Source organism: Enhydra lutris, unplaced genomic scaffold (assembly GCF_002288905.1).
Source record: "Enhydra lutris kenyoni isolate GAN:26980312 unplaced genomic scaffold, ASM228890v2 scaffoldscaffold75, whole genome shotgun sequence".
NCBI lineage: Eukaryota > Metazoa > Chordata > Mammalia > Carnivora > Mustelidae > Enhydra > Enhydra lutris.
The window spans coordinates 3307889-3321053 of NW_019154159.1; the positions used below are offsets into that span (position 1 = coordinate 3307889).

The window sequence follows — 13165 nt, forward strand, 5'->3', positions numbered from 1 at the left end:
GGAACTTGGGAATCCCAAGGCCATCTTAGTGATCTCAGATGGGGGACAGCAGAGGACAGGGGAGTGAAAATCGGTGTGGAAAATCCAGCAGCTGCCCCGCCCAGGTCCCTCTGCTTCTCCACCTGGAAACCAGCCTGGCGGCGGCAGTCTCCACAGTAGGGACGGGGAGTGGTCCTGGGACTTCTGGGCACAGTGGGAAGCATTTGTTGAAACCTTCCAGTACTTTCTCTAAGCTCAGATCAATGAAAGCAGGAGCGCCCTCTGGTGGCCACTGTTGGGGATGGCTGCAGACAAGAAGCAGCTGGGGGGGAATGCGCGGCTCTGGGAGGCCCCGGGGTTCTCTGCGCTCCTGTCTAGTCCACGCCCGAGGAGTTGGTCAGGTAGAAGGGGCGGATGACCGTTTGGTAGCTGCTGAAGGAGCCTGCCGGGCAGGGGAAGAGGGAGGCGCTCCGGGAACTGTTGGTGCCCAGGGCACTGGGGATCCTGGCCTTCTGTCCTTCAAAGTCGGTGACCTGGGCCACGAAGCGTCCCCCACAGACCATCAGGGCTTTGTTTTCATAGCCGATGGTGGGATCTGAGTAGTCAGACTTGGAGAGGCCCAGGAGGGGGACATCGTCCGAGGAGCACGAGAACCCGTAGTTCCAGCAGCTCTGGACGGTGGGCAGGTAGACCAGAGACCAGGAGATGCGCTTGTTCTGGAACAGGAAGCTGGGGTGCTGTGGGGTCTGGAAGGACCGGTAGTTGTCGTTCCAATAGCCGGACGAGACCTGGGAATTGCCGGAGACGGAGGCGCTCCAGGTGGGCGAGGTGTACAGCCGAGGCCGGTAGGCGTCCTCGCTGAGGTTCAGGCCCCGGTACTGTGCCAGCAGCCGCAGCGGCACGGTGTGGAATTCCAGGGCCTGCAGGATCTTCTTTTGGAACAGCGCCTCGTGGCCCCCGTACAGGGACAGGTTAAACTGCAGCTCGAACAGCACCTCGGGCAGCATCATGGGGAACCGGATCTGCTCCACCAGGTCTTCCACATCCCTGCGGGGAGGCTGCTTCTCCTGGCTCCACACGTCCAAGGCCGTCAGCAGCGCCAGCTCGCTGGGCACGGCCAGCTCGCTCCTGGACAGCAGGACCTGCAGCAGGGCCATGGGCACGGCCGGCCAGGCCTCGGCCTGCGTCAGGGCCTCGAAGTTCCAGGCCAGGAACTGCACACACAGCTCCTCCAGCACGGGGTCCCGCGTGGCCAGGGCGTAGGCATAGAGGTCCAGGGGCGTCTGGAAAGAGGGGTCCTCGGGGAGGAGGATAGCAAAGAGGCCGGCGCAGAAGCTCTGCAGCTGCTGGGCGCCGTAGGCGGAGGCGAGCTTGTGGAAGCACTTCATGGACGCCAGGGAGACGGCCAGCCTCCGGGAGTAGAAGTACCTGGGAGGGGAGCGAGAGCTGAGCACCCGGCGTCCCCCGCCCCTGCAGGAAGCGGGGTGCCCGGGCGTGTGCCGAGCCCGCCTCTCCGATACCACCGCCAAGCAAGTGTTGCCCACTGACCCAAGGACACCCCCTGGGGTGCCACCCATCGCGAGGGGCATTCTGTGCCCCATGGATTTATCCTTTGGGTCAACCCACCTTCCCGTCTCAGGCTGGCTCAGAGCCATGGCACAGACAAGCAGGCAGATCCCAGGGTCCCGAAGCACGAGGCTCCGTCCCTCCCCCATGACCAAGACCGCCCCACCACCTCCTGCTCTCCGCCTTCCCCGTCACTGCCGACCCCTTGGCTGGGGGCAGGTGCCTGGAGCGGCCGTGTGGCACTGCCCCCTCTTCCCGCCAGCACAAGCCCAGCCAGACCCCTTCAGTCCCCGGCACCTGTCTCGTGCTCCCGGGACATGAGCATCACCCCAGTTTGTCCCCCATCTGCTTCCCCTGCCAACTGGGACCCCCACTCCTGGTGACCCAGGGCATGACTCCAGCTTGGCCCGGGAAGGGGGGGAGTGGGATGGGCACATGCCCTCGTCCTCAAACATATCACAGAAATCCCTGACCCCACTGGGAAGGGCGCGGGCTAGCTACCGACTTCTCACGTGGCTGGAAAGAAATCATTTTCATCTCTTTCCATGGCCATTTGTTGTTTTCTCTTAAATGTCACTTCCCACTATATAAAGCTTTAGGTCTCAAGAACAAAAAGGAACAGTTCTTTTTAAACGGATGCTTTCTGAACACTGGTCCCTGGGAGGCCCCAGCAGGGCGGCCTGGCAGGAGGGCGACGGCCCAGGCACAGGACAGGCTGGGCCCCGTGTGTCAGTTTCCTCATCCGGGGCATTGGCTCCCGCGTGCTGTGGAGCCCACCACGTGCACAGCACAGCTGTGTGCAAAGGCTTGGGTAAGACTTTGTGATGATTTGGGGTCACAGGGGTGCTGCCTTTCACACAAGCAAGGGCATTACATGAGGAGCAGGAGGATGAACTACTAACTGGGTTGTAGGTTCTTGGAAATCTTATACCACATCCTTACATTACCTACGAGGTAGGGGTGTGTGTGTGTGTGTTTCTGGGCCCCTAATTTCTCCCCAACTACATGCATGTCTGGGCCTCCCCAGAGGCTGTGTGATGTGGTGTTGGGAGGCAAGTGGCCCAGACCCGCGGCCTTGAGTGTGCAAGGAGCCTCCTGCTCTGGGCGACCTCCCGGGGCCCCTTCCCAGCTCTGTCCTAGGCCCCTGTAGCCACCTCTCACCAAGCCGGGCCAGGCATCTCGTTCCTGGTGAGTTTGGAACCCACAGAGCACTGGAAACCTCTTAGAATAGTGGCAGTTACTCCGGGAGGTTTTTTATGCAGTGTTTGGTGAAAGTCGGTGTGTGTGTGTGTGTGTGTGCGCGCGCGTGCGTGTGCGTGCGCGCGTGTGTGTGTGCGCGCGCGTGGGTGTCCGTGCAGAGTATGCACGTATATCCAGGAGTGTGTGAATGGGTGTGTGCACACAAGTGTGGCAGGGAGAGTGCGTGTGCACACCGGTGAGTGTGGAACACACGACTGTGAGCCCAGCCTGTGCACCCATGAGTGTGCACGTGTGCACATGAATGAGTGTGGTGGCACGCAGGTGTGTGTGGGTGAGTGTGCGAGTGCGCGTGTGCCGTGCACGTGCGTGTGTTCATGAGTGCACCGGCGTGCTCAGCGCCGTAGCCCTATGGTTCGCTGTCGGAGGGGACGAGCCTGGGCCCTGGTACCCCCACCCGGGGGCGGTCACCTGATGAAGTCTCTGACGACAGGCAGGCACTCTGCGTCCACCTCCATGGTGACCGTGCGGCCCGGCTCCTTCCACAGGGCCTGGGCCTCAGGGTTGGAAGACAGGATCAGCCTGTGGGCGCACAGGTCCAGGCCCTCCTGCTGCTGGTCCCGCACCCTCACCCTGATGGACAGGTCACAGCCCATCTGGCTGTCGAAGATCTGCTCGAGGGCCTTGGGGAGCTCATCCGACAGGTCAAGGGTGTGGGTGCTCCGGGTTTCTGGGAGGGGCGGAGGGGAGCATATGGTCAGGTCAGGTGCTGTCACCGAGAGCACTTCTCCTCCCTGGACTCAGCCTCCTCCCGACCCCAAAGACCAGGGTGCCACTCCCAGCTGCGGCCCAGAGCCCTCACCCCCGCCGAGCACCCCAGGTCAGCTCCCCTGCTCCCCCACACTCAGGTGGCCCCTGCTGACTTCCAGAGCCCAAAGCCCCACCGTTTACAATCCGGACCCATCAAGCAGTGACCCAGGCGGCCCCTTCTAAGAACCCAAACCTTCCCCCTGGTTTGACAGTCCAAAGAGTGAGGGTCTTCCAGAAACTCAGTTTCGAGCTTTGGGGTCCCAGGCAGCCTCCCTCAGGGACCGAGACCTAGAGAAGCAACTCCTCGCTGCCCCCCTCCCCACGACAGTCCCAGCGCCGAGCTAAGAACTAAACCCACCTGGTCTGTGCCTCCCGCAGGTGTGAGTTGGTCTGGACACATCAACCAGGTGGGTTCAGCCCGCCATTCCTCTGGCCCCCACTCCCACCGTGGGCTCCCCACCAGACTGCTCCCGGCCCTGCCCCCTCCCATACCCCACCGCGAGCCCTCCACGCCGCTGCCCTATCCTTGTATCAATGCCCTGATGTGCCCTCTGGCCCCGTGCGAAGCCAGGAAGAAGGACAAGTGGACAACAGTGACGCTGGGCTCGGGGACGGCAGAACACAGAGCGCCTGCTGAGGTCGTGGGGCAGGGGAGAGCGGACAGGGGAGAGGCGGGAGGGGCGGGCTTCCACCACGGGGCACGTTGAAGGCACATTCTGCTTGCTGTGCAGGCATGTGGGCGCCGCCTCCCATGTTCCAGAACGAGGACGGACGACGGGGAGAGGCTGTGGTTTAGAGCAGCAACAGGCAGGTGGCTGGTGCAGGTGGCCCGCGGCTCCGGCCTGTCGGGCCCGGGTGAACACGGCCTCTGCGAGCCGCTCCATTGGAGGACGGTGGGGAGTCTGGAATTGCTGCTGGGCGGGGTGGGCTCTGGAGGTTGTCCTGTCCCCTCTGGGCCAGGGGGCGTCCCAGGGGAACTTGGGGCGGAGAGCGCGTGTGCGCCGGGGCTCACCGTTGGTGCAGACGGCGCTCGCGTCCTGACTGTGCCTGCACCGGCTCTTCAGCCAACCCAGCGACGTGCAGTTGGCCAGCGAGGGCTCCGTCCCCGTGCACTCCACCTCGTCCAGCATGACCGGGCCGGTGCCTGGTGGCACAGCAAGGAGGATGGGGGGCTGGGCGGGGCTTGGGGGGAAGGGCCACTGCATGGGCTGCTCCCCCAGAAGCCATGCACAGGCAGGAGAGCGGCCACAGGAGAAGTGCTCTGCTGGCCTCCCGACCTGCGACTGGGACCGCGGCTCTCCATCCCTCCCGGTCCCCTGTGCCGTCCGCCACCCAGTAGAACCCAGGACTGCTCGAGCGCGCCTCCGGGTTTAAGCTTGGAACTCTGTGCCACAAAGCAGCCTCCGCTGAGGAGTTGGCCTAGTTCTGTGTCATCAGAACCACCCGCCCTGCACCAGACTCGGGGGGGGGGGGCGCGTTTCAGGAAAGGACGCACCCCGAGGGAATAGGGCGGGAGGATCCCCAGTGTCTGCCAGGGCTCCGCGAGGAGGGCCACGCGCGGGTCTTAGGTGACGGTCCCTTCCTGGGGCAGGCAGGCCTACCTGGCCCAAAGGCCGCTCCGCCCAGAGCCTCAGTGGCATTTGTAAACCCCAGGGCCCGGCAGACGACGCTGGCATCCGTCAGGTCCCACAGGTTGTCACACACGGTCCCCCACTGGCCTCTGTAGAAGATCTCCACGCGGCCCTCGCTGGGGGTGTTCCCGTCCGCCAGCCTCATGTCCCCATCTTCTGCACCTATGGGGCTCCCGAGGGCACAGGCATCAGCAGGGATGGAGGCCAGGCAGCCGGGGCCCCGTCCCAGCAGAGAACCTGCCCGTCACCTCCCCCACCTGGAAGCGTCACTAGTCAAGTTCCTCCCCAGGGGGTGCCCACTGCCCCTGGAGCCTTATAGCCCCCCATCCATCTTCAAGGGCTCCCCCACTGGGGAGGAGTGGGAGACGTGCACCCCCTCAAGGGTAAAGCACTTTATTTTGTCTTCGAGGTCTGAGTCTTTCCTCCATACATAGACAAGGGGCGAAAGGGGGAACCAGGGCCCTAGCACCTGAGGGTGGGGGAGGTGGGGCCCCCGGGAAGAACAGGGGAAGAGGAGGGGCCCACGCTGCCCCCACCTGAGGGTGTATGGGGCTTGGGGTGCACCGTGCACATGACAGTGGGACGGCTGTGGGGGGAGTCCTAGGGCAGCAAGCCCGGGGACCCCCAGCCCAGGGACCCCCAGAAACACTGGCAGAATGAGTTGGGTGCAGAGACAAGTGGGACTGTTCTGGGACGGGATCAGGGAGGGGCCGGGTGCCATGTCAGAGGGCAGTTCTCAGCCGGGGGAGTAGCCAGGCTCCACGGGGTCTCCTGAGCCCGGGGTGCAGAGAGCACGAGGACCAGCATCCAGAACACTGGAAGTCTGACTGTGTGGAAGGGTCCTGACTCAAGCACCCACCCCCGCTCCCCGCATTTGGTCTGTCCGACGGGCTCCTCCTGCTCAATCCCTCTGCTTCCCACGGGATGAAATCAAGAATCCCTTGTTATGGGGCGCCTGGGTGGCTCAGTGGGTTAAGCCTCTGCCTTCGGCTCAGGTCATGATCTCAGGGTCCTGGGATCGAGCCCCGCATCGGGCTCTCTGCTCAGCGGGGAGCCTGCTTCCCCCTCCCCCTCTGCCTGCCTCTCTGTCTCCTTGTGATCTCTGTGTCAAATGAATAAATAAAATCTTTGAAAAAAAAAAAAAAAAAGAATCCCTTGTTACCCCACAGAACCTACAAGCCCCCATCACTTAGGATAACCCGGGCTTCAAGCAGGAGAGAAGACCCGGGCTGACACCAGCGACCTAGGCACTGCGCAGAACACTGCCTCTATTCTCAAGGGGGAGTGGCAGCTTCTCAAACACGGCACAACTCACCTTGAGTCCCTGCCACCAGCAGCCACATCCAGAGGAGCAATGGGATGGCCATAGCCTCTCCTGGGAGGGAAGGCCCTTGTCCTGGGGCGGAAGGAAGCAGCAGAGTCAGAAGGCAGAGCTGGACAGCCCTTGGGACCAGGCCCTGTCTGTCCAGGACCGTTTAGACCCTGTGTGTGGAGGACGACAGCCGGGCACAGTCCCTGCTCCTCTGAGCTGTGAGTGTGACGGGGGTCCCTCACCTGCTGGGGGAGGTGGTCCTCCAAGGAGGAGTAAGACTTGCCCAGACAAGGGAAGGGGGCCCAGGGGAGGTCTCTGAGCAGGAGGACAGTAACAACAAAAGCTCTTCTCAGAGAACCAGGCCCTGGGTGTCGCCGCCAGTAGTGCTGGGAGGGGAGGATGGAGGGAGGAGTCAGGGGCATGCGGGGCCCAGACAGGAGAGGCCTGGTGGGCCTTGCTAACGGTTCGGCTTTATCTTCAGGCCGCTGGACCCCTGGGGGAGTGCCTGGAGAGCTATGAGCCCCGAAGGGAGGGGACGCATCAGGAGGCCACAGAAAGCCAGGCAGGAGTGACAGAGAGGGCCAGAGGAGGTGGCTGGGAGGGTGATGGAGGGGGATCAAGGCTGAGGTCTGGGACTGACTCTGCAGCTGGGTAGGGGCTGGGGGAGCAGGCACCTGGGTGAGGACCTGCCTGAGGTCTGTGTCCTCAAGAACCAAAGGCTATGAGAAGCTGGGGCCACCAAGACCGCACAGTCAGCCTGGATGGGGCACACGGGGTATGGGGAGGCCCAGCTCTTCCAGCTTTTGCCTGGAGTTCTTGCTTCTCTAGAATTCTTGGGGCTTGCTCCAACCTGCTCTCTACCTGCTGTGTCCCCGCCACATCCTGAACATGGAGGAGCCGGTCCTTGTCTCTCGGGCTCCAGAGAATCTCGTGGCCCCCACGGCACTCCTGGGCCCAGCAAGAGGCTGCCGTTGCGGGCACCCCTACAGGTCAGGGCCTGCTGACCCCGAGGCAGCACCCCGCTTCTGCATTAACAATGGCCAGTCGTGCCTGGTATATTGTACGCAAACGTGGCTGCCCTTAGGGTGCTCGCGGCCACCTACTGTAGCCTGATGCCCTCTCCCTCTCGCGTGGTTGCAACAGGGACTGCTTGCCCTTGGCCCATTTGGTGCCTTTTGCAAATTAGAAAAAGATACTTTTCCTTTGGACATGTGTAGGCCTGGGCCGAAATGTACAAACTGGAGAAAGCGCCCTGGGCTGAATTCCAAGCCTGCTTGCCCCTTTGTCCTTGTGCAGTGAGCAACCTGAGCAGCTGTCCATACAGAGACCTTCTGGATCTGGGAGCAGCCGTGATGGTCCCTGGGCTGAGGAGGAGTACCAGATCCCCAGTTGGGTACAAAGGGGGAGATTATGCCCACTAGGTGACGTTGGGTAGAGAGAGGGACACCCCCCTGAGAGCAAGAGGCATGAGCTTACCTGCCTGAGGCAAGTTCTGTCGGGGCCCTGGAGCCTCTCCCCTCCCTGCCGCAGGCTTCCTCTGCAGGCTGTTCTTCAACCCCGAAGACCCTCCCAGTGTGGATTGTGGTCAGGCTGGTCCCAGGAAACACTAGAGAAAACAGTCTAGTTTCAATTCCTGGAAACCACCTGACTTGGGTTTCTTCTGGGGTTGGCTGCCGACAAGACTCGCTGGGCCCCTCCTCCCCCTCAGCTCCGACCGCGGGTGTCGGCGTGGCGGGGGCCCGAGCGGGGAGGCATAGCTGCCCATCACCAGAGCAAGATGGCCAAGAGCCATGCGTGAACATCAACAGTCTTCCGAGCCGGAAGGGCCCCCAGGGCTGGCATTGGGGGAGGGCGGGAGGAGTGCAGGGGGAGGCAGAGTGGGGGCAGGCACAGACAGGCAGGGTTGTGCCAGTGTGACCGGGGGCTCCCCCTGAACGCTCTGAGCCGTGTCCCAGGTCTGGCACGTGGCCAGCAGGGTGGACGCCGCCGGGATGGCTGCTCACTCTGAGTCCGCCTGGCTCTGAGCGCTTGGCAGGCCTGACCCCCCCCCAGAAAGGCCCCCCTCTGCGAGGCCACACGGACCCATCCCCCAAGAGCGGGAGGGAGGCTCCGAGACATGAGACAACACGCTCTGGTATGCAGCCGGCACCAGGAAGAGCTGGCCCCACACGCAGCGGCGACCCCCAGAGCCTGTGCTGGTCACCGGCAGAGGATGCCACCCACCCCCGAGGCCGGCTGTTCTCCCAGTTTCTCTCCCCCGGCGGCGGGGGGGGGGGGGGGGGCAGGGGACGCAGCCTCTGGAGTGGCTGCAGAGAGTGGAGCCCACCTTCCAGCCATCCCTGGCCTCTGGGAGAAAGTGGCACCACGGTTTCCCCTCGGGGAAGCACCCTCTCTCGCTCCCAGGCTGTGCTCTGAGGACCCCAGGCTCCCCCGGAGTCGAACCCAGAGCTGGCAGCTCAGAGCCCTGCGGGCCCCTTGCTACAGGGATGGTGTCAGGGAGGGCCCATGAGGGCACCCAGCGCAGTGAGAGTCAGCTTCGCCTCTTGGAGGGACGCTCTAGGGGGCATGGGGCAGAGCCGGGACACGGAGGCAGTAGCAAGTCCTGATGCGATGGTCTGAGCCACTGGCTCCAGCTGGCCTCAAGTCAAGGTCAAGTCCCGGGATTTGCGGTTAAATGAGGCAGTCAGAGCCCTCTCTGTTTTGGTCACCTGCATCCCGAGGTTCTCGATGAGAGCTGTCCTTCGGAACGTCCCCTGGTCTGCACTTGAGAATCAGGTGGGAATTTTACCAACTCCTGATGCCTGTGTCCACTCAGTCACCGTCTCTGGGTGGGGACAGGCACAGGTTTTTTTTTTTTTTTTAAAGATTTTATTTATTTGTCAGAGAGAGAGAGAGGGAGAGAGAGCAAGCACAGACAGACAGAATGGCAGGCAGAGGCAGAGGGAGAAGCAGGCTCCCTGATGAGCAAGGAGCCCGATGTGGGACTCGATCCCAGGACGCCGGGATCATGACCTGAGCCGAAGGCAGCTGCTCAACCAACTGAGCCACCCAGGCGTCCCAGGCACAGGTATTTTAAAGCCTTCCAGGTGGCTGCCGTGTGCCGCAGGGCTAACAGCCACTGGCAGAGACACACTGTCTGCCTGGCGGCCTGAGGTCACGCATTTAATGTCACGCATTTAATGGCTCTTTGCCCAAGACATGAGGTTTGGGGGGGTGCCAGGGTTCATCTGACTCCCTCCAAGGAAACTGCAGACATCTGGAAAGAGCGCTGGCGGAAGAGACGGTGAGTCTTAAGACCCCGTCCGGATTAAGAAGCTTCAGGTTTGCGGGCACAGAACCTCCAGAACCTTCCTCACATGGTCCCATGGGGCTCTCCCCAGACACGTTGCCCACCAGGAAAAGGAGACAAAGGAGGCCCTGCGGGAGGTGTTGGTGGTGTTAACCTTACACATAAAACAGCCAGTTATCCCACCAGCAAAAACCCGTTTATTCAGGAAGAGCCGCGAATTGCAACCTGGAACCAGGAACCAATGCAGAGCCACGGGCGGGTCCACGGAACAGAGAGGAGGCTCTTTGACGTGGCGGGAAGGGAGGGTCGTTAGAAACAGAAAGGTCGCTGGGGTAAACCGGGCGTTGGCACCATGGGGACGTCTCCCAGGCTGGGCTGTCGCGGGGGAGGAGTGGGGTAGGTAAGTGGTGTCGGGGACAAGCAGCTCCCTCCCGCTGGGTCAGCAGCAGCCACGGCGCCGGCCTGGAGAGCGCCCCCTGCCGGCCACCCCACTCCACTCTAACTGAGTTTCCCTGTCATTAATGTTCCCAGCAGCAAGTTTAAAACTCAAGTTGCCGAAGCCTTAGCCCCACAGTCCTGGGCAGTCCTTCAAGTGGAAAGGAGTAAAATACAGGACCGAGGCCTCTTTGCGGGATCAGCGTCTGGGTATCTGCTTCCCCGGGCGTTCTGCAAGGGCACCACGGACCTGGCACTTGAGATGCCTGATCCGGTGCGGAGTGGCTCAGTTCAGAGAAGGAGACTGAAAGGCCCGGACACCGCGGATGCCTGGGCCCGGCCGTGATGGTGTGCACGCTGCTGCTGTCCCCAGGAAGCCACCGCCACCAAGGCAGGAGAGATTGCTCAGCCAGCCTGGGGGCTACCCCACCTGCCCAGTGTCCATGCCACTAGCTACTGCCATGGACCGTCCACACGCGTGATGGTCACACCGTGCTGGGAGCAGCTGCTCTTCTTAACCCCCTCTGTAGGTGAGAAAACAGAGGTGCAGAGAGACAGCATCCAGCTGGGAGGGAAGACGCTGGGATTCAAACCCACACCTTTTCTTTTTAAAAAATTGGCTTGAGGGGCTCCTGGGTGGCTCAGTGGGTTAAAGCCTCTGCCTTCGGCTCGGGTCATGGTCCCGGGGTCCTGGGATCGAGCCCTGCGTTGGGCTCTCTGCTCAGCGGGGAGCCTGCTTCCTCCTCTCTCTCTGCCTGCCTCTGCCTGCTTGTGGTCTCTGTCTGTCAAATAAATGAATAAAATCTTTTAAAAAAAAATTGGCTTGAGAACAATTACAAACAACAACACGCGCGGAGTGAATGAGCTCTGACCCAGGTACACAGACGGCAACCGGACCACAGTCACAGTACACAGAACATCTTCGTCACCCCGACAGTGCCCTTCTGCGCCTCTGCAGTCAGTCCCCTCCAGCAGCCCCCGTCCCTGGCCACCACCGATCTGTGGGTTCTAGAATTCCGTAGAAGTAGAAACATTCGGTCCATAATGTTTTGTATCTGGGTCCTCCTACTGAGCATGACGCTTCACAGGTTCATTCATGCAAATCCCAGTAACAAGCTCATTTCTGTCCTCTGTTCTCGCCCCCCAGACGGATGGACTGCCGTTTGCTTCTGCTTTTCTGTGTCGAGGCCATTTGGGACATTCCCGGGTTGTGACTGTTACAGTAAGGCTCTTCGGACCATTCGGGGAGCAGACTTGGTGTGAACGTAAGTTTTGTTCTCTTTTGTATAAAACACCTAGGGATGGGATTACCCGGTCATATGGTAGATGTTGAACTTTTTTTTTTTTTTTTTTAAAGTAGGTTCTGTGCCGAGTGTGGGGCTTGAACTCACAACTCTGCGATCAAGACCTGAGCTGAGATCAAGAGTCAGAAGCGCAACTGACTGAGCCATCCTGGAGCTCCTACATATTTAACGTTTTAAGAAAGTATCCGGCTGTTTCACGCAGTGGCTGACGGCTCTGCATCCCTGCTGGCAAGCGTCGGAGTGTCCCGGCCACTCTAAATCTTCACTGACCCTTGGCGTCGCCAGTCTCCTTAACTGTACCCATTCCGGCGGGAGCGCAGCGGGGCCTCGTGGCGCCAACGCGGCTGCGCTCTCCTACGCTTGCTTGTGGCGTCTACGTCCTCTTTGGGGAAGGGCCTATTGGGAGCTCAGGCGCGTTTTAAATCGAGCTGCCTGTCTTCTTACTGAGTTGTCCACGTCCTCTACACACTCCGAATGCAAGTCCTTTAGCAGATGGGATCTGCAAATCTTGTTTTCATCTTTCCATGCCTTTTCATCTTCACAGCGTCCTCTGAAGGACGAAGGTTTCAAATCTAGGTGAAGCTCAAAGTCTCATTGTTTTGGTGACACGCGGAAGACGTCTCTGCCTGACCCAAAGTCCGTGGCCTTCTGGAGTTTCATAGCGTTCGTTCCTGCCTTTAGTTCTATGGTCTATCCCGAGGTAATTTTGCGAATGGTGGGAGCTAAGGATTCCAGTCATTGGTCTCCACAGAGATCAGATTTGTCCCCACGCCACTTACGCAAAGACAACCTTCTCCCCCACTAAACTTCCCTGGCCCCTTGGCCCCGAAGCCATGGACCACACACATAGGGGCCTATTTACGGGCTCCTTTCTGTTCCTTCGATGTATGGGTCATTGTTCTCCTGCCAATACAACAGCTTTGATTGCTTATGGCTTAATACATATGAAGTCCGGAGGCCAGAGAGTGGAAGGCCTGTGACTCTTCCCATCTCAGATTTAGCAGTCCCGTCCGTCGGGACGGCACATCGTTCCGGGTACTCGGGCTTTGAGCTCATCCATGTTAGCAGTTTCGGTCTACACGCCTTCCCCGTGTTTGTATCTAACGATTTCCATCAATTGCGTGGTCTCCAGTCGCTCGCTGTAGCAACACAGGAATGTTAGTTTCTGTGCGGGCACCATGCGTCCCTTGGCTTTGCTAAACTCAACTGCTAGTTCCGGTGGCTCTTCTTTGGAGACGTCTTGGGCTTCTCCATCCACTCCATCTTGTCATCGGCAAGTAGAGACAGTGAGGCTCTTTCTCTTCCAGTCTGAGTGACTTTCTCGTCCTTGCCTCGCTGTGCTGCCCGGGACACCCCATCGGACGACTGCGACAAAGCGTGGTGAGTGCAGCGACGGAGCTTACAGGCGTGGTAACTGGAAGGGTCAGCACCGGAGAAGGCTGCGTGCGGGGAACAGAGCTTCACTGAGTCTGGCAACGTCTGTTGTTTAAAAATGATTTCACCGTAAGAAGCTAAGCCGTGGGGCGGGGGTGGTGACAGTGGCCATTCTTGCCTTGTTTCCAGAGGAAACCCTCCAGTCTTCCAACACCACGTGGGACACGAGCTGTAGGGTTTTGCGTGTGCCCTTTACCAGGTTAGAGAT

At 60.6% G+C, this 13165-nt stretch overlaps 1 protein-coding gene across 3 annotated transcripts in view; it reads right to left on the bottom strand.

Moving 5' to 3' along the window:
• The window catches only part of LOC111160258 (galectin 3 binding protein), a 15955-nt gene continuing 2790 nt past the window's right edge, over window positions 1-13165 (bottom strand). The window contains exons 2-8 of one of the 3 annotated variants that reach the window (XM_022523189.1): window positions 7972-8101; window positions 6499-6579; window positions 5154-5345; window positions 4565-4696; window positions 3214-3472; window positions 907-1407; window positions 1-849 (exon numbers count right to left, since the gene is read on the bottom strand). In XM_022523189.1, coding sequence (XP_022378897.1) covers window positions 354-849; window positions 907-1407; window positions 3214-3472; window positions 4565-4696; window positions 5154-5345; window positions 6499-6550 — 1632 coding nt within the window. In that variant the 5' untranslated portion in view covers window positions 6551-6579; window positions 7972-8101 and the 3' untranslated portion in view covers window positions 1-353. Of the gene's footprint in view, window positions 1408-3213; window positions 3473-4564; window positions 4697-5153; window positions 5346-6498; window positions 6580-7971; window positions 8131-13165 lie in introns of those variants that run through there. The other 2 variants (XM_022523187.1, XM_022523188.1) reach the window with 2 other exon arrangements.